Here is a 23,387-nt window from a genome sequence, read left to right as displayed (position 1 = left end):
AATTTCCCTTCAATACTTAAGATCACAAATGTACTAAAACCTTTTGAATATTAAAAAGATACCTTTATTTTCCATTCACCATGTAAAAATCGTGAAATTACATTGGAATTGGTTCATTATTCTTAAATTTGAGTTGGAGGCTTGTCAGTAAAACACAAAAGAGAAATTTTGAAAAAGACAAAAAAAAAAGAAAAAGATTCTGGTAACTAAGGCACATGATGGTTTACATTTCTAATGCATTAGGAATAATAGTTACCGTCATTTCTTAACAAGGGCAGTGATCATTTTGGAAACATGATGCGTAATCAACAATGACTTAACACAAATGTGGCTGAACTGGGAGCAAACTGGAAATATCGCAGCTCTGGGTGAGAGGCTAATAAATCTACTGTACATTTAATTTTGTCTCAAAATCACAATATTCAAGAACAACCTTTGAACAACCCATTATAGTAAATAGCCACAAAAGGACTAAACTTTAAAAGGCAAGACAACCCCAACCACAAGCATATACTTAAATGTTTTCTTTAAAACTAAAACAGTGTCACTTGTGTCAAGGCAAGATGTTGAAATTGACCATTTTCAAAGCCAGTCTCCTTCAGCTATGTGTCTCCACAAAAATAAAAGCAGCGGCGCTCCAACATCCTGGAATGGCTTCATCTCCCTGAGGAATAACTCCCACACTGGCTAAAATCACAACACGCACCATTAAACCCAGTCAGTTGATCATTTGTATAATCAAAAATGCTTCACACATTTAGCTTTGCAGGTCGTTTCTCTTTAAACGGAGCCGACCCGAGCGATCGGGCTGTGCTTCCACCGCACGTCTTTGGGCCTCAGAATTCAAAACTGGCATTTTGCAAACTTAACAGCCCCTCAGTCCTTCTTCCTGCCGTGACCATTAGCATCCGCCATCTCCCGCTGGTCTCTCCGCCACTTTTCGCTTTTCCTCATGGCGAACCTAACGATGTCCACCAGGAACACCCAGGACAGGGCGTACATGGCCACACCCCCACACTTGATAAAAAACCTTGGTCTGGGAGACACCAGCTCGCAGTACAGCATGGTGCCGCCCACGAAGATCCGCATGGCCACGAACAGCAGCACGAAGAGCGCGTCCACGGCGTCCCCAAGCCGCGTCCCGTACTTTCCCGTCTGTTTGAGGAACCAGCGCGTCTGCAGGAGGGGGTTGGTGATCTCGCTGCCGAACAGGACCGCGCAGCCCTCGATGCCGGACTCGCCCAGCCACAGCGTCAGCAGGATTCCCAGGATGCTCATGGTGTGGTGGGCCAGCATGACAGCTCCTTCGGTGCGGAAGTAGACGCACCAGGCCATGTCGAAGACGAAGTATCCCAGACTCAGCACCAGGGCGCTGATTTGGAGGGGCGTGTTCTTGGTACCTGCAGGAACAACAATAAATGAGTAGAGGGACAACAACTACTTTTTCTTGTATCTGAAGAAGCTGTTCGTAGCCAGACCTGAAGCCGCCCCCAATTTACCGTCCGTTCCTCAGAATTTAAGCGTCTGTCCTCACCTGGATAGCTGAAAGGCCAGGGTCCATCCACGTAGCCGATGTACGCCGTGATGCACACTGCCAGGATGCCGTGCAGCAGGGTGACGAGGCGACAGTTCCACTCGTAGCTCCTGGAGCCGTTAACGCCGCACAGGAAGCAGTACAGCGAGGCCCAGAAGGACAGGGACAGAACAGCTCCGATCACTACCGCTGTCATCCTCGCTTCTGCAGACAAAAACAGCCAAACAGATAAAAATCAGCTTGACACGTTCCCTGGAAAAACCTGCCAACTTGGGATCACATTACCCGACGCACGGAGGCAATTCTTGCTCTGTTATACTGCTTACAGTAGAGACAGACGCCGTCCTTTGTCAGCCGCCAACAATTCGCCTTTGCTTGAAATATAATGGCTCTTTAGTTGGCAGGCCAGAGATCTGGTGGGGTGAGGGGGACGTCTCTGCTGTGACGTGTGCACAAGAGTCAGACCATGGGGGGGAGACTCAATTTTCAAGTTTTACAGTCGGCTGAGAAACACTTTTCAGTGTTTGCCCTGTGAGGTGTTTGTGAAACCACGGAAATGAAGACCTTAATTTGGATCTTGCTGCAAAGCTAAACACATAATTAAAGTGCAGAGAAGGAAAATGACTTAAGGTTTGCAGTGGACTGTAAAAGTCTCTCTTTGCATGTCTCCAGTGTTCAAACCTGGAGTTTGAGTTGGGACACTTGTTCAACACACCCTGTCCTGTTGCCTGAATAAACTGACTCAAGGGTAACATATGCTCAGCATATAATCAGGAAGAGCTGGACCAATGAGTGCAAACAGTTCAGTTTTGCAGGATTTAAAACGTTACAATACTTTAATTAGGTTATTGAGCACAATGAGAAGAAAATATTGGTATTTATGACTTTTACCTTGAGATGAATTCCCCAATAACAAAATAAACGTGTTTCCCGTTTCTAAATTGACAATAATGCGGCTTTAAGCATCCTACGTAATGTTTTTCCCCACATTTAGACGGCAGCATCATGCTAAAGCCACCAGGTAGCAAGCTAGCATTAAATGCTAACAAACCTTTTGATCATGCATTCTAACATATGCACATGTGTTTTGTTACCTTGTGGGTGCGCATGTATCCGTGTCCTCCTTTACATGCTCCTTGTTGTACGTCCAGGCGGAGTATTTCTTTAGAAGAGACTGTTTACTGATGTTTTAAAGAGCTGCTTATTTTACTAACGTTCCGTGCGACCTGCCGGTACCAACAAGAGCCTCTCTTTCCCGGACCTGTCATTTCCCTACTGCATAATCTGCCACCGCGCATGCAAATGTGACGAGGCGTGGAGCTTCGCAATGAATATGTCATAAAAACAAAACCAGTTCGCAGAATATGGCAGGCTGATGAAAGAGGGAGGGAAACCGCATGTTTGCGCCTCAGATGCTCAGAAGCATCGGGATGAAGCACAAGGTTGAGCAGTAGCGACACCCAGTGGCCAATCAGACGAATTACACGACTTTCTTCCAAACGCCTTATCAGTAAAATATTGGGGAAACTAGATTATCTTCCAGTTCTTATACCTTTCACGGATGAACTAGTACCTCAAAAGTACCCTGTCTTGTGTTTTTAGTAAACAGTATTGTAGCCAGTTATGCTTGATAGCCAGATGGCTTGATAGCCATCTAAAATAAAACCATGCACAATTAAAGAAAATATTACACCGATAATACTCAATCCTTTCTTGATGTCCTGTTAGTGTTACACAATCATTTAAAGCTGGGTCCAGGCCAACAGTGATAAAAACTGTTTCTAATTTTATTGTGACCTAATGGAATGGAAAAAACTGTCCATGCAGTGCAAAGAAAGACTTTATTAAAACGATTTTCGTAAAACACAACCACTTTAAATGATACATGATCGGTTATGCTTTCAGATTCTTCTTAAGGCAACTTATTTACATCATAGTCAGAGCTCTTTCATAGAAAAAATAAGTTTATCAACTACAATTGTAAATTCATCAGCGGGAAACATTAAGGCACTTGATCACCCACCCAAAAAGTCACAAATCCTGGTTGGATCATTTGGTTCTTTAGTTAGCAAGTGGATGAACACTTGATTATGGTTGAAATGATGATAGAGGCTAGACGATCACAATTATTCCTCTCCGTCTTTCACACTAAAATACAGGCAGAAAGAAAGGAAGTTTGGTCCGAAGGATTCAAGAAGTGCTTCTTGAATTAAACTCAAATTTAAAAAAAAAATCTAATGCATAAATTAAAGATATTTAAGTGTTGACAGGCACAAAGTCAACCAGAAACAAGTAACCACAGTTCTGGCACAGAGATCTAAGTGTGGAGTACCGCGTTTCACCACAAGATGGCGCCACGAAAATCCTGCAACTATCAGTGAGGTGGCCGCTTCTACATAATCCACACAGTGAAAACAAAAGTGTTTTTAAGATAGAATTTTTACCGACTTTGGTATATTTATACTGGCATATGTGGGCAGCAAAGAGCTCAGACACATCTATCATAAGTGGCAGCAGTGTTTAAACACTTTTGTTATCGAGGACCTGAAGTTTAGATGTGTGAAAAATCACAAAAAAAAAATTAAATTAAAAAAAATCCACTGAGGTTAGTTTAAGAGGCGAGGTTTAAGATATAAAAATAGTCCTCCATGAGTTCACTTTGCGACTGAAATAAATTAAGCTAGTATCGCAGAAGCCTTCTGTCATTCAGGGGGCTGAATCAGAATGACCATTTAGCTGGTGATGAACAGTTTTTATTTCACAGAACTTTGAAAGGGAGACAAATCCGCCATCTACATTTTCCTTTTGTCGGTGTGACTCCTCCCATCAGAGCCGGACTCCGTTGTCGTTCCTCTGCTGGTGTTTAACGGAGCAGAAACCTACTGTCTGAGCTCCAAGCAGCTTATTTGAGAGGTGGTTGTTGTTGGCATCAGTCAACTGCTCTGATCTTCCCCAGTGAAAAAAAAAAAGGCACAGAAGTAACAGTTTTTGGCCTACGTGATGAGTCCGTCTTCCTTTTTCTTAGATCCATTTCATTTTCAGCTGGAACATCTGTAATTGCCCCCACAGACCTGAGATAGCTTCACTGACTGTCACGTAAACTGTGGTCCAGTGTTTCCGTGTTTACTTTGACCAGAGTGGGTGGAGGACAGATGGTGGATATTTCACGTGTCTTCAGCATCCTGGAGCTCTAAGTCTCCTCGTCCCACAGACACAGCTGTTTCTGTGGGACGTAGAAGGTGAAGTGGTAGCCTTTGCTGCAGCTTTTTATGCCGCATTTGTAACTGGAGCTCTTGCCCGTGCCGTCCCGGCTGCGGCAGTACTTCAGCAGGCAGGGGTACCACTCCAGGCGAAGGCTGTATGTGCAGAGGCATGGCTGCCACATGTCTGTGGTGGAGTGGCAGGCCTGGAAGCCCGGAGCCTCCGCCGTCTGTGGCAGCATCTCGAATGTGGAACCATCCACCCCTGCAACACAGGAAGGGGGAGGAGGAGGCATTACCACACAAGCCTGTGGAGGGTGAAACAATAGCCCACCACCGCCCGAGTCATGTGAATTGCCCGCTCAATTAAAACACTTCATCGAACCGGAGTGGGCGAGGAGAGGGGCTAAAATGAGGGGAGACAGCGGTAAAAGGGCAGCTTTGTTATGCTAACGTACGGCTACTGTGCCGATGATGGCGCGGAGCGCCTGGTGAACCGTGACGGCGGACATTGTTTCCTCCACAACAGCGCTGTCATGTGGATTCTCCTCAGCTCGACTCATTGGGACTTCATCGCTCCGAGGATACTGGAGCATACGGCTTTGCCAATGTCATGCAGGACTCCGGTGGATTGGAATGACTCATTTATAGACGCTCGAGCGTTTTTATCTTATCAGGAATGTAATGCTGCATGAGAGGAAAAGCACAAACAGCAATATAGTCTTATCACGAAAGCTCAGATATACTCTGGGATTGGACTGGGAAGTCATTTCTGTCATGTAAATGTGTACCAGCAAATGGTTAAAGCCTGAGGTTTGTTTTAGGATGATCGTCTAATTTGTCCTACTAGAAACTTTCCATTTAGCCTCCTACCAGTACAACCAGTCTCTTTTTCCACATTCCCAGTCACCGAAACCAGTGGCTTCTAATTGGCTTTTTAGGAAAGGCAAAACTACATCAACACGATGCAATTTTAGATGCCGCTGCCACCGTGGAGAGACAAATTTTAGTGTTTCAGAATTTAGCATCTTGCAGAACCAGCGGCACTTCGTGCTTGCTTTGTTCTGGCGGGTCTCCTATATTGTCCAACATATTACGGCCACAATCGATTACCATATTTTCCGGACTATAAGTCGCACTTTTGTTTATAGTTTGTCAGGGGGTGCGACTTGTACTCCAGAGCGACTTAAATAAATACATTATTACAGAATTTCACATGTTCATTATTTTCACACTGACAACCACAGGAGGGCGCTCTAGGCGTGTGTACCTGAGGAACGAGTTCCTTTAGCGACACAGAAGAAGAAGCAGTGCTTTGTCTATGGAGTTAGACTTGATTGTTTGCTCGGATGTTCTTTATGCTATAGTTATCTGAATAACTGTTAATATATTATGTTACGTTAACAAAGCAGACACGTCCTCAGTTCATTGTGGGTCATGTAGCCGAATTTGTTACGTTAGCATACCGTAACCCTATTGCTAATCCATGCTAATTGCCTTTCAAGATGAAATGTATGTTCTTGGTCTCGGATTTTATCAAATAAATTTTCCCCCAAAATGCGACTTATAGTCCAGTGCGACTTATATATCTATTTTTCTTCTTTATTATGCATTTTTTGGCTAGTGCGACTTAAACTCCGGAGCGACATTAGCTGGAAATCCACTGACCTTTGTCCAGCCAGTGTTTGACATCGGCCTCCCTGGTGTAGATGGCTTCCCCGGCCTCGCTGCACATGTTGTGGATGTGGGAGCTGAGCTGCCAGGCCCGACTCAGGTTGACCGCCACGCTCATGGTCAGCTGCTCTAGACCTCTTCGTTCCTCCGCCAGCCGGATGGCTTGAGGGTTTTTCTGAGGGAAACCAGAAAACAGGCTAAGCGACAGGAAGTCTTCACAGTTTGCCACCTGGGTCCGCCCCGTCGTACCTGTCTGAGCCGGGCCATCGACTCGCTAGGGATGATCTCGTTGCGGTTCAGGCGGGAGACGAAGCACAGGCCCTGGTACTGGTTCTGTCCTCTTTCTAGCTCACCCAGGATGAGAGCCCGGAATATCTTGACATTCTGTAGGAGACATTAAGTAGGAGATGAGTGGCTGGATGGACAAACGGACGGTTTTTAGAACCTCGTCTCTCACTCTGGTGATCCGTTTTAGTTTCTGTGGACTCCTACAAGCTGGTTTATTTGAGCTGTCAAATGAAAGCTTCGGGGTCTGGTTCTCAACGCTCTTATCAGAGTTCCTCACATGCCATAAAAGATACAAATGTTGGAGCATGTTGCTTTACGACGAACGGGTCAGAAAACTGTGACACACAAGCATACACTTGTAGCTGTTGGCAAGCGTGCAAGAGTTCTGGCACCATCGCCAAGGCCATAAACAGGATGTGCAAAGCATGATTGGAAGCTCCAATAGTTGGATAAGCATCCTCATATTCACACACATTCTTGTCCTTCTACATTTGTGAGCACTTTGGTAGACATGATGCACTACCCAGCTAACTACTCTCACCCTAACCTAAACTCTAAACCTTCAAACCGTCCTTTGAAGTTGTGAGGACGCAGTCAAAAATGCACACACAGACAAACACACACATACATTTGGCTCCTGCTTCGAGGGCCTTCAAACACCCCTCCTCCACCGTTCACACACCCGTCCGAAGTCAACGGCCTGTAGAGTCGCAGCTTGGAGCTTTTCACTCCCCGAGCAGGATGACCGATAAACAACCCAGAGATAACCTGCCCGAGTATTCAGGGGCCACTTCCTGTTTGCTTAAGTGCGCGTGAAAGTCGTCTACATTCAGGGTCTTGATGCTGCGCATTTCTGGTTCCTCACCCAGGCCAGGCCCCTTTTACGATCTTGTGCAGCACACAAGGAAATCATTGATACCAGTTAACATTTGGGCAACCGTTTCCTGAGTAATTATTGATGCGCCGACCTGGTTTGATACCGACTCCAGGTTTTTCCACAAGCTGTTGGGAATGGAAAAATGGCCTAAAACAGCAGCAAAAAAAATTCAAAATTCAAGGTGTCAAACGTTTCTCCGGCTTTGATAAGGAGCCAGCGCTCCTGTTGAAATGAGACTTGAAGGGACACGAATGAACTTCATAAGACCCCGGGGAGAGGGGGAACATTCCCAGCGGAGGTGGCCGGTTGGCCCCAGATGTTGGGAGACACACGGGCCGCCTGAGACCTCCCATACTGCAGACACATGGATGTGAGTGGGGCCGCTGTGTATGAACGTGTATGTGTGGGCAGGGATGGAAGGGGGGAAAAAAAATGGGGGGAGGCACTCCTGTCAGCCACACTGAATTGCCCCAGGGCCCTCTGGGTAATTACAGAGAAGTTGCGAAGCCCCACTAGATCTTAGGATCTTACTCACTGCTAAAGTGCAGAAGCTGCAGTCTCCTCCTCCCCCTCGTGTCATTATGTGTCCAGATTAATGATTGTCTACATCTACCAGCCTGTATTTGACACAAGAAGGGATCAGCAAGAGTGTTTTCAGTACTTATTACTGCATTCTGGAACAGCTGGGACTCCAATAGTGCTGTAAAACCAGAATCTGTGATCACTGCCAAGCAAAAAAAAAAAACTGTAGTTGAATGTCTAATATTGTTGGCACTTCAAACCTTAATCTTTTAAAATGCCTACATATATATTTTAAACTATCTGCTGTCAGCTGCCATGGACTGAGCTGGTATAAACCAATCGTTCATAGTTCCAGGAGTATTTTCTTGAGTCTTTCATTTTAATATAACAATCTAAAAATTCGAATAAATTATGACCCGTATATGAAAACTGGGTGCATTGTTTACATTGGATGGGCTGTTACTTGGCATGTTGTGCTAAACTAAGCTTAAGTTAACAAGCTGCTGGTTTGTGGTTGCTTCATATTTAGTGCCCAGATGTGAGCGGGGTTGTCTCGTCTCCTTCTCTCTCAAGTGGCTCTTAAATTTTCTTTAATAGTGGTCATTAAAAAGCATAGACAAAAAAATTATGTTTCTCGGGTGACATTGTTTCAGAAATGACCGTCCAGGAGCACAAAAGGCCCCAACAATGACTTCATCTGCTCATCTCAAAGCAGGACGCCAAAGACTTGACATCTGCACACACAGACTCGGGCTCAACATGTGATTAAAGAAACACATCAGAAGAGGGAAAAGAAGAGTTCTGCTGTGATTAAAGCTGTAAAAACAGTTGTCAGGATGACAAACGCCATGAGAGAGTGCGCTCAGAAATGACCAGCTTTCTTAACACAACACTTTAAATATGCAGGCAGCACGGCTGATGTTTTTAAGCTGGACAGAGAAAAACTGCTGATGGGGAGAAAGATACAGTATGACAGGATATTACATATAAAATCTTATTTTGGGACAGCAAAAGCCGGAAAGTTCCACATCCTCTTGTAAAAGAATTACTGTAGCTGCCACTGCTGCTAAATACCACCAATATTTAGCAGCCAGGGGTAATTCTAGCTATTCATCTGCATAGAAAAGCACTTTGCCTACATTCAGGGAAGGCAAGACTCGGGCCGACGCACAATTAAAGGTTCGCAGACCAACATTTACTGAAAATCACCAGGTACTGACATAGAGATTAAAAAGAGCGACATTCCCCCCCTCTTCTCGAAAAAAGACTGGTAATGTCATAATCAAAAGTACCAGCGCACTCTGGAGGTTTTTTCTTCCCCCGGGTAAATGTCAGCACGGCTATAAATAATCCGCACAAGTACAGATTCCTCTGCATCGCTCCTCGACAGCCACGACTTAGTCCAGTAGCTGAGGAACGGCGCTGGCCGAGGGCCAAACACAAGCTGGTATTCATGCAAACCGACTGCGAGGTGGCACTAAAAACACAGTTTAACGCGGGCAAGGCAGCGGGCCGGTTCCATCACGGTCACCTTTTGGTGGCCCAGGTTATTTAAGAAGCAACAAAAGCCCATTCAGCCACTCAAAGGGCGCCATTTACCGTGAACACTCTGCACCACTGTTGAGGTAACCCCAACGCGCCAGACGCATTTCATCCAGCGTGCGCGCGCACCCTAACTGGCTGTGAAAGCGTGCACAATAAAGGCGAGCCCACGGCTACAAGAATAACAGGCTTATTTTCCCGGGGCCTGGTGGAAAAGTCCTGATGAAACCGCCGCATCTCTCACTCTGGGTGCCATTCTTCCTGCGCCAGCTCACACCAACACGCATGGTTAGACAGTCAGACGCGGATTTACACACGCAGAGATCCCCTGCGCTGGAGCTCCTTCCTGTCCTACAATCCCCTCTAAGACCCCGGTTGCTGATAAGTCCGATGGCTGGCCGGAGATGACCGCCAGGCAGCCACGCTCTAGTGACTCATTTGGAATCACCGGGGGTGGGGGTGCATGGGTCAGAAAGCCTGCCCGAATCACTGCATTTCTACTCCACCAACGACCCGTCTTCCTCTTCCAGCCCAGTCAAAGAGCACAGGTGTAGCAGGGATTAGAGATCACATAGGGAGACGGAGAGAAAGAGCGCACGCAGACAAAAGAGGCGGCGGAGAGATGCTTGACTTGAAGCTAATTACACAGGCTCCAAAGGCAGGAATGCGGAGTTGCATTTTGGGGCCCATCACACCTGGTCGTCCAAAGAGTGAAGCAATTAGTAAACAGTGGAGGTGAATGGACACGCCGGAGGCCTGGACGGTCAACGGCGTTGTGTTCACTTAGAAACCAGGATCACACAGAGAAAATCCGCTTCACTAGCAGCGGCTCAGGTGACGACATTCCAAACTTTAAGGTTATTTGGCAAGCCAATGGATGATGTAACCCTTCCACAGGTGTGGACCCTCATATCTTGACTATAGCTGACAGAGTTGCCCCGTCAGCTGCGTAGAGAAATGGAAACCGAGGAAAACTCTGAGGTCGGACGGCACATTGGTATCATCACCGTCACTGATGCAGCGAAGCGCAACTGCGTAGCACCATGCAGCCCCCAGTCTGCCATCGCGGGAGGGAAAATGTGAAAGGACCACAAAAAATATGCATGTGGCAGATGTCTCTGCGTGAGTTTGGGAATGAGCAGCTCTCCCCCCTTCATCAGCAGCATCACTGATGAACATCTGTTCCGCTGGTGGGTGGAGGATAAAGGATAAAGGCATCAACAGGGGCTGCGAGAGGCCAAAGGGGGGCAAAGAGGGATCTCAAAAGTGGGGAGAACACCCCCTCCCCCATCCAACAATGTCAAAACAACAACAGCTTCCAGGAATAGGTGACACTTGCCTGTTAGGAAAGACTTTACAAGTTTGTGCAAGTGACAAAGTGGGGCCGAGGTTTCAGGGAGTGAGTAAGAGGCGAGGCGTGCCAAGAAAAAAAGAAAGAAGAGAAAAGACAAGCGAGGTAACTGCTCACAACCAGCGCAGCAATCATTTGCTCCATTTGGCAAACACAAGCACTTTCGACGAGCCTCCCACACACAGGAGAATTCTGCTCGCTAATAGAATAAAAAAACAAAGTCCAAATACATTTTCACCTTGGACATGAATCATGAGAATGGAAAAGCCCAGACAGAGAGGCCAGAAGAAATCTGCCCCACTAACCTCCATATTCTGATCCCAGGACAGTGCACGAGGGAGGGTGTGCGGCGGTTTGTTTTACAGTAAGCTCGTATTGTTGGGCGTATCCACTGAAGGCTCTTCGCTTTGAACAAGATGCAGAATGTACATTAGCGGGAAGAGACCTTTCAGTTGGAGAGCCCGGGGATGAAACCCAATCCGGTTTATCGGGCCGACGCGGGAATATAATAAAGCCAGGAGTCGTTGTCGCTGCGGCGCCATTATTTACAAAACCCAGACGCATTTAACGTGACGGTGCGAGATGGCAGGCCTCAAACATCTGTTGCTCCCCCCTGGCCCCACCAGTACAGCGGGGGCCATTCATGACACACACCCCCACAATGCTTTGATCTGTTATTGAAGGCAAACATTGGAAAAAAACTTTAACCTGAATTTAAAAAAATTAAAATAAAAAAACCTCTTGTGAGTTGTGCACAGGCCATGCGCACGAGAATCCGCATCAGCGCAGCTCCCAGTCCAAACACAGCTGAGAGACCTATGAAGTCACCCACATTCCTGCATTGATCAAAGCCACTGGTTGGACTGGATGCAAACCGTCCTTGACACAATTTCTACATCTGGAAAGCATCCCAAATAGATGAGACATCCCTCCCCCCACCTTGAGGTGGGGTCAAATATTAAATTCAAGGCCTATTAGTCTTAACAGCTGTGAAGCAAACAAACAAACGTCAAAAACACCTCATAATTGTTGCAGAATCTGACTCAACACGACTCAAATTGACTGGAGGTTCATGCAGCTCGCCAGATTTTTCTTCTAGTGTTGCAATTCCGGAAGGCTGACACGGAGCATGTTTGCAGGGTATTACCGCCAAGAGCTTGCAGCCAGGACATGACTTTGAGTAGATTCAGCTGTATGTGCTCCGATAGCAGATAACAGCGGGGCCGACTGACAACGTCTGCCTTTCATAAAAAAAATAATCATACAAAGGAGGTTAACCCTTAAAGACGATGTTACTGAGTTACTCGACATGACAGAGAGGTGATTGGAGCAAGCAGAGCGGCATCATCTTTTCCATATGTGCCTTCGGAGGGAAGGTAATCATCCTGAAAGCACGCACACACACACCCACACACACACGCACCCAGATAGTCATAGTGATTCAGCGGCTGGGATAAGGTTGACTGAACTTTTGTCTAACATCCTGCAGATGACTCCGCTGACGGTGTCTAATGGATCCAACATTCAACGTTCCAGACTGGCCAGGGATTTGCAGAGACCGCTGCCGTCTGAGGATGCTTCTAGTTGTGAAACGAAGCGCCGTTTTTATCATAAATGCTGCATTAATTAAACATGCAGCTCTACTCATTATTAAGAGGAACAACTCTTCCCAAAGCCTGAGCGGCACCTCCACCTTCGGCTGCCTGGTTAATGACACGCCTCCAGCTTTTAACATCCCTGTTAAAACACTCTTTTATTTTTCTTCCCCACATGCAGTCATCTGGACTGTATATTGGCGGCAGCTGGAAGCGACAGCACATCCAACTTTCCATAAATCTCGGGGAGATAGCTCACAAAGGCCGCCTGAAAAACACATGCAGGAGAAAATGTGGACAGGAAAGACAGAATGAGGGGAACGGGGGAGGGGAGGGCAGATAAAGCCGAGGGACCGAAAAGTGAGCTGATGTCAGATGTTCTGTTGGCTGATTCCTTTGAATAAACCAAAACCATGTGTGCGCGATCATGTGCACGCGCGGCATCCACTCTTCCCGAATGGAGACTGGCGAGCGCCTCTTTACCGCCATCCGTCCTCGGTGATTGGGGGCGACGGCCTCCATCTTTCAACTATAAATTAGCCGTTTTGGTTAGTGAAGCAGACGGGCAGATCAGAAAGGTCAGACGTGCCCATTTAATCCTGGTAAATCTCCCCCTGCACATCTGACGGGGCTGTCAGCTTCTGTGTGACAGCAACCATCACGGGTGCATGCCTCTGTGAGCCCACCCCACCTCCTCTGCACAGCAGTTGTCTTTCAGGGACCGACATGGTGGTGGGCGCAGCATCGTCTATCTACAAAAATCATACGTGCTGTACCTTTTAGGGAGGGACACTCAATCCGATGTCCCCTTTTTGAAGAATGCTAAATATGGGGGGTTGGAACTAATGAGAAGCAGTTGTCTTGACCTCTGTGAAACCTCCTAGTTTAAGTTACAGCATCCGGATGTCTCAGATTGGCGAGTTGCACATCATTCCGGGGGGTGCGGGGGTGGGGGGCAACTCTCGGGTGTCCCGGAGGAATGTGCAAAATTGAGCTTTTACATGACAGAAGCTGTAAAATAAGTAAGAGTAAACAAGAGGGGTTTCACTCCCACACAGACACCAGGCAACATTATTTGGATTTGTGACAGCAGAAAATGTGAGTCTGGTTAAGACACAGGGGCCACAATTGTCTCATATCGTCCCATGATCTGAATTGATTGTCTGCCTTCCAAAATTAAGTATGTGGATAACAAAGGAGGGACCCGGGGGACAAAAATAGGTGCTGGGGTGGAATTTGGACTCTAAAACGCAAAATGAAATAAAGTCCTTGATTGGTGAACTGAGCATGGGTATAGTCAGGTGGAAGATCCCCGTTAATTTCTTCAGTTTATTCCGATTTTAATAATTTAGTCAAAAAAGTGGCGTAAATGCGCACCAGCGGTTCTTTTGGAGAGTCACGACCACTCACCTGTTTGAAGTCCGCCACATACGTGATGAGGGTCCCATCTCCCTGCTTGAACTCGAGAGATATCGCGTCCCTCTCACTGTCCGCCTCCAACACTTCCTCAGTCACCAGTCCGTCAGAGAGCCGGACCCGGACCCGCAGCTCCGAGCCGAGTCCCGCGGCGACCACCAGCACCAAGGCGCAGAGACGGGCCACGATCCGAGCTGAAGCTGCCGAGGCGCAACTCGCAAACATCCCCGAACACGCAACACTGAAGCAGACTGGAAGAAAAACGGGGGAAGACGGGAAAAGTCTGCTCTCATATCCCCCGACTACCTCTCTGGCTCCTGCGTAAAGTCTTTTCCTTCATTATTCAAAGCGGGATTACAATTTACAGGTCACGGAGCCGGTGATCCCCTGTGTACCACCGATTTCCATGTGAATGAGCAGCACGGTGGTTGGAATCAGACGACAGCCGCGACACTAAAATCTCTACTTCTCACTTCTGGGAGCCTCCCTCGCTTCCATTCAAAGTCCGCAGCTCTGGCGCTGTTGTTGCACGGATTGTGCGCACTTTCCCCGCGGAACCAGCGCTCCGATGATCACACGCTGCTTCTCAGTCAGCTTTGCGTTAATATCTTCTTTTCTCGTCATCGGCGATCCACGCAGTCCCGTCACTTCCTTTTCGTCGGTATCCCACAGCTTGGCCTGGCCTCCAAACTTTCTGTTATGTGTGTGTGTGTGCGTGTGTGTGTGTGTGAGGTGGTAGTAAACTCTTAAAGCCACACAACCCCCTAAACACTCTGCCCATCCCCCTTAACGGCCTCATGTGATCCTCCTGCACTCCAAAGCAAGTCCCTGAACTAATAATACTCCCAACTGAGAGAGATGTCAGGATTTGAAAATGTGGCATTGTGTAGGAGAGAGGGGCCCCAAAACTGGCACCTGGTGGAAGACATGTAGCCTTTGTGTCTTTAGATTAAATTGTAGATTGTTGTTCAGATTGAGTGAAATTAGATTGTGGCTGCATCAGAAATGAGCAGTGTTTGCATTTCTTGGATGCAAAAATGAGGGGAAAACTTTACAAGTGAATTTTTGCAAACAAAAAAGACATTTTTGTGTCCAGTTTGCCAGTTTTCTGCTGAAACCCTCTTTATTGATGGGATCAGGTGAAATCCCTCCTATAATAAATCTATCAGATAATTGTTAGCTCTAAAGGCAACATATGGTGGATCGACGTGCTCCGGGTGAGGAAACGCTCATATACTCTCCCAACAATTTTAATATGCTTTTACAATGCCCTCAAGAGAGACCTTGACAGATCTGAGGGGAAAGAACTGTCACGGGATGGGGGGGGGGGCTTTCATCTGAAGAAAGATCTCATATTAAAAGGTGTGTCTTTTGTGAGTGTGTGCGCTGTTTGTGCACGCTGGAAAGGGGAGCGGCGGAACACCCCGAAGTCAAACCACCGAAGAAGCAGCTTTATCTCTGATGACTGGGTGGGCCGCTGAGGCCCGGGCTGGTGACCCCAGAGATGTCGAAAGCACTCCAATGCAGCTCAGACCAAGAGGCGGTCGCTCCAATGGAGGGGAAAACAAACAGGGAGGCTGTAAAGAAGGGCAAACATTGTTAGCCGGTAAACCAAACCAGGCCGTGGAACCCAATAGACTGGAGGTCATGCAAACACTCCACAGCGATGTGAATCTTGTCCACAGCTATTTTCAGGATACGTCTTAGTTGAAAAGCCGGAAGGCTCATCTGCTCGGTAGCTGCGGAGCTGCCCGCCGTTTCACTCCGCCAGCGCGGGCCGCATCCGCACGCGCAACGGTTCAAAGTGCAGTAGCCCTGCACGGCTGTTTGCCCACAGATAGCAAAAGTTGACGCAAGCAACAGTGTGCGGAGGGAGTATATGATTAACCAGGAACGCTGTTTTTCACGCCGTCATCACAGAGGTGGCGAGCGAGGTCCCTTCTCAAACACCAGGCTAGAGAAGAAACGGCTAAGGTGGAAATCATGAACACACCCTTCCAATAAGACAGTTATGTCTTTATCTCAATTTTTCATTGTCTGGAATGGACCGTAGCATTCAACAGGTTCCAGGTGAAATACAGAGAAGCTGTTTGCATTCCTAAAAGCAAAACCTGTGAACGAGCCACCTCGTTCCTGCCTGGTCAGACCCTCCGCGTGTTTGCTTATTCAGTCTGTCCTTGCAGCTGCTGGAGGCTCCTTATCAGACATGATGTCCTCCTTCATTTGCGTTGTTTATGCTGAATTCCATCTGTCACATTAAAGCGCCCTGATATGAAAGTAGAAAACCTCATAATCTTTGTAACAAACACCCAGACAATCATGGGTGCAGATGGTTCCTGCCATTAAACAAAGCTCAGAAATCCACTTTTCTAATTGTCTATGTGTTGTTTCCACCCTTTGATGAGGAACAGCCATGCTTTTTTGCAAACTATTTGCCTCTGACTGCAGCGGGGGGACTAATGCTGCATTCCAGGCGTGTGTTTGCGTGGACTTGCACGATTCCCCTCAAACAATTGAAATTGTCAGGGGATTGCTGCAACCCTAATAGACCTTTTTTTGTTGTTGCAAACGCTGCTAATTTAACAGCTATAATTGAAAATGCCTGACACAGAAGGACAATATTTTTCGTGAGTGGGCTGGCTGCCATCACATGCAGTCATGCGCGATGCTCCCGTACCGCTGCTTTTGTAATACTCCCCGAGTATGAGCATCATGATCCTACGTGACTGAAGCTATTCGGAGGTGATCGGAGCGCCTCCTAAAGCAACAAGAATCTGATCTTTTACCTCTGCAGGACTGTCGAGTGATTAAAACCAATAGGAGAGAGCCAAACACAGCAGTGATCCCAGTTCAGTCAGATTCCATGGGTGTGTGTGTGTGTGTGTTTGTGTGTGTGTGTGCAGTATTTGCAGAAGGTTCGCATGAGCTCAAATCCAGCTGCTGTTCAATCCTCTGATGATATTTTCACGTCTATGCCCCAGTTCTTTTTTCCTTCTAAACTGTTTTCCCTGCAGTGTGCTGGAGCAACACCGTCTCTGTGCGAACTCCCCGCCGTCTGCTGGCGGTGGAGATATCTCCTTACACATGTGGGGCTCGGGGGCCACAGTAACACTTTTGGAGCACAGGCTCACGCGGAGAAAAAGAGAGTCAGCAAGGAGTGGGCTGGAGGTGAGGCAATGGAGAGATATACTGTAATTGGCCCACCAAGCTTATCGATATTAAACCAATGCAGGACATTATTCTTTTAGTTTTCTGAGATCACAGATAAAATGAGGTACGTTATTGCTCCGGCAGGGCAGATTTTTGTGAGTGACTGAGTGAGTAAAGCTGTAAAACACAACTTAGATGAAACATGTGACCCTTAAAATACTGTTGTTAACACACCAAAACCGAGTTTATACAATATAAGAAAAGAAATGACTAAAAATAATAAACTGCAACCTGTTGCACAAGCTAAAAAATGAAGATCTGGAGCCAGGACCCCAACAGGTTTGTGTAAATAAGCTCTAGTCCGTCTACAAAACGTGTTAGTGATGACACCGGTTGCCCTGGTGCCAATGGTCATTACAGTGATAGCAGGGCTACACCTTAACTGGCAGACTGTAAACGCAACCCAGGCTCATCACGGTTCCACTGATAACGGGGAAAGATGAACTTTGACACCTGACCTCCTGTTTAATATTCTGCTGCTCCTCCTTGGTTGGAAGAGGTGACTCCACTAGACCTGTGGTTTCTGACACCAAGATGTTAGCAGCAGAGCGTCTAAGACCTGTGAGTTACGGGGGGGTTTCTGAGGATCAGGCCTGTTTGTCCAGCACGTCCCACAGATGCCTGTTTGGATGGAGCTCTGGGGGAATTTGGAGGCAAAGTTGAAGAAAGACGCTTTATTCTGCTGAAAGAGCAGCCGACCCCGTCCACAAACTCAATTAATACTCACTTCTAATGCATCATCTTTGCGGTCAAAACGTTCTTCCTTGCCTAATACACAACAGCCCGCACGATGAAGCGCTAAAGAGCGTTATTCCCTTCATCAGTCAGAGGTCAAAATGATCAGTGTGTCTCAGCACACGATATTCCAATATCACAAAAGTTCCAGCAGAAGGCTGTTCAAATGGGAAAAAAACAATGATGAAATAAAAGAGGGAATCCTCACCCCGGTCTCTCTAGGAAAACCAGCATGCCCACACGATCACTTTTATTCCAAAAGTATTTGGTGGAAAGTCCCATTTACTTAATGACACACAGAGAGAGGCGGTGGGCAGGAGACACAGAGGGGGGAAATGGTTCTTTTGGATTGTAGAAATAAATAAACATGTTTGGGCTTATAGCTGGCAGTGTAAAACCACACAATGAGGATCTTTCCTGGCAGAGTCCCAGCAGGAGATGAAAGACAATCCAACGTTAAACACATGCGAAGGAAACGTATCATTTATCTTTCCCAGTTATGGGAGGTCGGGGGGGATGGGGGGCTATCTAATAGCTTAGGCAGAGCTTTCTTTTCCAGAAAAGTCACACACAAACAGTCAGCATGTGTTGCACGTAGACTTACGGGTAATTGAGAAGAGCAGTTTCTCCGAAACCTGCGGGTACACATCTGTCCAAAGGTTGATGCTCACTTTTAACTGTTGCTGTTTATACGGACCTACAGCATGCTAGCAGCATGTTAGCAGTGGAAAATGCAGGCCTCCAGCCAAAGGACAGATAAAGGGAGGATTTCTCTTGCATTTAATTAATCATTCCGATTCTTGGCCCTCGTCAAAGGGTGGGGGGCTGCAGAGAGTCATCCCGAGGCAGGAAAAATGACATACGATGACACAAAAATGTCATATTTTAAAAGAACACAGGCAGAAATTGTTGATGTTATTCACATGCTGTGCAGGGTGTAGCCTAGTATGTTCAACATGTCAAATCCCATAAATGTGATCATAATAATTTCATCATTGTGTGCTTAGATTTATGGAATCCTTTAAGTACAATATGTGATTCTAGCCTCATAAAATGTGTAGGTACTTTCATTACTGCCTTTCCAGCCCCATTCAATGAGAAAATATCTGATGTTGTCAAAAGAGCAGTTTCGCTGTAACTTTTCTGGTTTGTTTGTTCTTTCGTCTCCATGGAGACCGGGCAGGCCAACATGTCAGCTGGACTATTTAAACCGCAATGAAGGTCTGACGGCCGATTTGGTTGGATCTCTACAGGCAGTTGAGACCGTTGGTTGACCGGCTGCTTCTGGTCACAATGGGTTGGGCCGTGGACAACTTGGAGGGTTTGACTGGGTCAGTGCGAGGCAATTGTGGCAAAAGCCCATGGAAACGTGGCATTTTCTGTTTACAGGACAGGGACTTGCTTTTTTAAAATTAATTTCACTTCTCCTTTAGTGCAGAAATGTCTCCAATAAGGGTTAAAAAATAGAGCACATTGGAGGCTGAGCGTCACCCACGGGACAAGAGCTGCAGAATACACAAAAAACATTTTTAACTAGTTTTGCGGTGATGTGCGGTGAGGTTCATGGCTGGTGAATCACTGACGTAATCACATCTTTTCTTGTGTACCACGTTGTTTGAAACGGTCAAATCTTCTGTCCTGTATTCTGAAGCAAACCCTGTAGCTCCAGCGTTGGTCTTCCTTTAATTATTATCTACTACTTTGATTTCCCATTTAGAAAACTGTTTAAGGTTGGATATGTCATCCTCCATTTTTAAGTAAGTCCAAACATGGGAAAAATATGAAGGGATGACTGCACTTGGCTTGCTAAGTACTGCAGATTGGAACTTGCTGTCTCTTATTTTGCGGCCAAATTGTCGCAAAAAGGATCACAGGGATCGCTCTTGGCCGCCCCCTAACGTGTAGCGGAGGAACTGCGTCTCTATTCGCAGACGTTTTGTGATCGCTCAGCACAAGAAACACGTTATGCACGTCTACAATTGTTGACAAAAAATTATTGGGAAATTTGTTGGAAAAAATGGAAATTTAGTTCATACAACACAAGGGTTTGAGCATTATAACCGTTAATATATAATACAGAGAGAGACAGCAACGCAACCTCGCTGCATAGCATGGCAGCAGTTAGCCGGGTCATTGCGCAATCCACGGTGAGGCGCATCTGGACAGTACCGTAAATTTGAAAATCCAGCGATTTTGAAGAACACATATTCTAAAACTGGAGATGTCAGATGGGATATTTGACCTGCAAATGACCAAATAAATAGAACTACACATCTACAACTTTCCATGAAAGAAGATTAAAAAAAAAAATTATAATGGTTGATGAATTTTGAATAGTTCTCACCATCTTTTTCAAAACATTTGGCCTGCTCTGAAGAGTCGCTTTAGCTAGCATATTTATTCGCAAGAATTATAGAAAAAACAAAAAAGACCCCAATGATATTCTATTTTATGCTGTCACTACATGAAAAGTCAGTTATACCCTCTTAAAAATGCAGTTATTTAATTATTTTTTAAACTGTGCAGCTTGTGGTTGCATGGAAAGCAGCGGCTGCAATGCTGTCTGAGTTTGTCTGGAAGAACATTGCAAAAGACATTTTGTCAGTCAACATGGCACAATGTGGCCTTGATTCACTCCAGATTAAACTGGTGCAGGGGGAAGCTCTGGTGAATGATTTATGGGAATGCCATCTAAAGTAGTTTCCATCTGCTCGCTGCTCTGTTACGGGGTTGCCTTAGCTGCTTTATTTGAGATTGGAGCTGGTCGCTAAAACACAGTAATCCAAGAAGAACACCAAAGCAACATAATAAATAAAAACAGTGGCGTGAGCAGCTTGTTTTTGCTGCCTCCCAGTGGCCAATAAAACACTTTAACAAAGTGGGGGAAATGGTAACAATTTGAAAATGGAAAGTTCCAATTATTTACAGCGAATAGCTTCTTTAAAAGAACACTTCACCCTCTTTACAGCACAGGCAGAGATTACCGGGATTACTTTGGAGTTGCTGCTGCTGTGGTTTGGTAACCAGACCCTGGTCGGCGTGTCCGTCTGTCACCAGAGCTGCTTTTCAGGCAGACGAGGGCCCAGCATAATTGCTGTATGCGCCTTCAATCACGTCACGGTTGCTTATGTTCTGCCAGCGCACAAGCAAGATGCCTGCTGGAGATTATCAGGCTGTAAACAAACCCATGTTGAGGCTCAGTCAATAGTCGGGCTTCTTTCATTCCCCGGGATTAGCATTTCCAACAGGCAGCTGCCAGGCTGGGCCCGCTGCTTCTGCCCTGACATTTCTGAGTGAATGGGTCTGGAACTGGGATCAGATAAATTAAATCCTGGACCTATCGTGAGAGACGTTACTCTTACTTGCAATTAAATGTAGCTCTCATAATACACACTGTGTGTTTTTATTTTAATTCTGTTTTTTTGGAAATGGTCTTTACTGGAAGAGCTGCTCGCTTGCTTATCTCCAGAAAAAGAAATGGTAAAAAGCATTTTTGAAAGCTTGCACATTGCAAGGTTGGCCAAATATTAACTTTTATGATGGTGATTATTGTAATTTTAGTTGGAAAAGAAGGGGGGGGGGGGGGGGGGGGGGGGGGGGGGGTGGAGGCAGGTCTATTGCTGCCAACTTTTTGTTGCGTACGTGGCTCCAGTTTAGCCATAAATGTTCTTTTCCCCCTTGTAGGATTAAAAAACAGTGTTTTATTTATTCACTACAGTATTACCTTTGAGAGAAGTAAAGAAATTTTTAAATAAATGAAGAAAACCCATGATGCATCAATCTGTGTAAAGTTCAGCTCTTGATTAATCAGAGCAAACAGGACCAGCACATTTGTTTAAATAAGAATGGAGCCTAAATACAGCCCATAATAAACAACACAGAAAAACTGATACAGCCTCCATGAGCAGCTTAGGAAACCCTTTCAATGCTGGTAGAAACTGATATTTGAAGTCAGGCGGCCTCGATGCCAGCAGCTCTTTTGAAATGGGATCTTTTTGTGTTTACTTAAGCTAACGTTGCCTTTCTCCGTGTGAAAGAGAACAAACTGTATGGATCAGGGCGGATACTTGATATCATAATGGATGAGCACAGTGTTGCCGCCACTGAACGCGTTCCAGCCATCAATGTGGAAAATATCCGGAAATTTCACATTTTGACCTATTTGGAGGAGCACCAGGAGCTCAGAACGATTTTAAAATCCACGCGAACCCACAAACCCTCAATTCTCCGCTGAAATAAGTCAGTTTCTGCTGAAAGCATGTTATGGAAGCATTAAATGTAAGGCTTGTTGAAGTCACATGCTGCGCAGGTGTCTCACAGCCCTGTGGCAAAAATGTGTGAGGTCTTTTCGCTTGTAAAAAAAAATAAATGTGTAGCTGTTAAAACAACTTGTGAGTTTTTGGAAAAGGAAGATTTAATGGCTGGCAAAATTTTAAGGGAGAGGCCCCATAAAAGAGACAATTGTACAGTTAATACAGCTGGATGGGCGCTAAAAAGAGAGAAAGGTTTGGAGAAAGGAGGCTAAGTGGACACCGCTGTTTGTGCCAACAAAAATGCAGGGCGTGAATCTGAGGCGAACACTTACTGCTGACCTTTAACCTCTCGCCATTCTTGCGAGGGATGTCGAGTGCCTTCAGTAAATCTGGCCGGTCACCTAACTCTGGCGTGCAAATAAGGGACCGCGCATTCTTGAATGTGGGAGCTGGGAGGGACGGGGGCATCTTTCACCATTAAACTGCTACGCCCACAAGCGCGGCTTTGTCCACATGTGTTTGCGTACGTGAAAAGGGGGTCCGGGGGCGAGATGCAATAAGACGAAAACACGTATTGATGGGCAGCAAAAGGTAATAAAACAGGTAGCGCTGTGATCAGGATTCATTCCACTCCATGTGTTTTTGTTTTAGCCGGTTTCCCATGAAAGTAGGCCATGGATCATTCATGGCTTCCCGGTGCCAGAACTTAATTCTTTCTCTCCTTTTCTCTCTGTCTGTCACACACACACACACACACAACACACACACACACACACACACACACACACACACACACACACACTCACAATGCCCTTTTACCTTCGCTCACGCTGGGAGTAATTCTCCGTGGTGCCGCCCGAATCACCAGAGAAAAAAGGAAGGGAAAAGAATGGGATAAACGGAGGAAATGGGTGAAGATTTCATGTGAATCATGTGCAGGACTTTCATCCCTTTTAAAAGAGTTCTTCACAAATGTTAAAAGTCGCCTCTTGAGCAAAGAAATGCAAAATCAGAAATGAAAAGGTTCGCAGGGAGGCTTTAGGCTGCTTCTGTTACTTTCAAGTCAAAACAAGCTCATCCACGGGGCCGCAGTGTTGCAGCCATAACAGACGGAGGCTTGTTTTCAGCATATTATCGGCTGAGATCAACATTCCCATTTACATCTCCCTCACATGAGCTGTTGTTGGATC

At 46.2% G+C, this 23,387-nt stretch overlaps 2 protein-coding genes across 4 annotated transcripts; both read right to left on the bottom strand.

The window, feature by feature from the left end:
• Window positions 1-41: 41 nt before the first annotated feature.
• On the bottom strand, window positions 42-2,963 carry tlcd5a (TLC domain containing 5a). Of its 3 annotated transcripts, none has more exons than XM_057049752.1 (4): window positions 2,629-2,963; window positions 1,820-1,973; window positions 1,535-1,738; window positions 42-1,400 (listed from the first exon to the last, which is right to left on the bottom strand). In XM_057049752.1, the coding sequence occupies exons 3-4, from the start codon at window positions 1,728-1,730 to the stop codon at window positions 877-879; spliced, it is 720 nt and encodes a 239-aa protein (XP_056905732.1). In that variant the 5' UTR covers window positions 1,731-1,738; window positions 1,820-1,973; window positions 2,629-2,963; the 3' UTR covers window positions 42-876. The 3 variants fall into 3 exon arrangements, with proteins under 3 accessions (XP_056905732.1, XP_056905734.1, XP_056905731.1); XM_057049754.1 differs by having other exon boundaries at window positions 1,820-1,970; XM_057049751.1 differs by lacking the exon at window positions 1,820-1,973 and having other exon boundaries at window positions 2,629-2,961.
• Window positions 2,964-3,356: 393 nt separating this feature from the next.
• Window positions 3,357-14,727, bottom strand: oafa (OAF homolog a (Drosophila)). Its single transcript, XM_057049750.1, has 4 exons — window positions 13,994-14,727; window positions 6,658-6,792; window positions 6,403-6,583; window positions 3,357-4,999 (listed from the first exon to the last, which is right to left on the bottom strand). The coding sequence occupies exons 1-4, from the start codon at window positions 14,222-14,224 to the stop codon at window positions 4,725-4,727; spliced, it is 822 nt and encodes a 273-aa protein (XP_056905730.1). The 5' UTR covers window positions 14,225-14,727; the 3' UTR covers window positions 3,357-4,724.
• Between the last annotated feature and the right edge of the window lie 8,660 nt (window positions 14,728-23,387).

This window comes from Takifugu flavidus, chromosome 12, assembly GCF_003711565.1.
Source record: "Takifugu flavidus isolate HTHZ2018 chromosome 12, ASM371156v2, whole genome shotgun sequence".
Taxonomy (NCBI): domain Eukaryota; kingdom Metazoa; phylum Chordata; class Actinopteri; order Tetraodontiformes; family Tetraodontidae; genus Takifugu; species Takifugu flavidus.
The sequence above is the reverse complement of the archived record's forward strand: the minus strand, read 5'-3'. Positions and strand labels throughout refer to the sequence as shown.

Bases quoted from the DNA above. Each gene is read 5' to 3' on its own strand.
- tlcd5a (XM_057049752.1), bottom strand. From the start codon at position 1,730: ATGACAGCGGTAGTGATCGGAGCTGTTCTGTCCCTGTCCTTCTGGGCC. The intron at 1,401-1,534 runs GTGAGGACAGAC...TTGTTCCTGCAG, and splicing joins CTGGCCTTTCAGCTATCCAG to GTACCAAGAACACGCCCCTC.
- oafa (XM_057049750.1), bottom strand. From the start codon at position 14,224: ATGTTTGCGAGTTGCGCCTCGGCAGCTTCAGCTCGGATCGTGGCCCGT. The intron at 6,793-13,993 runs GTGAGTGGTCGT...TGTCTCCTACAG, and splicing joins ATGTGGCGGACTTCAAACAG to AATGTCAAGATATTCCGGGC. The intron at 5,000-6,402 runs GTCAGTGGATTT...CCTGTGTTGCAG, and splicing joins CAAACACTGGCTGGACAAAG to GGGTGGATGGTTCCACATTC.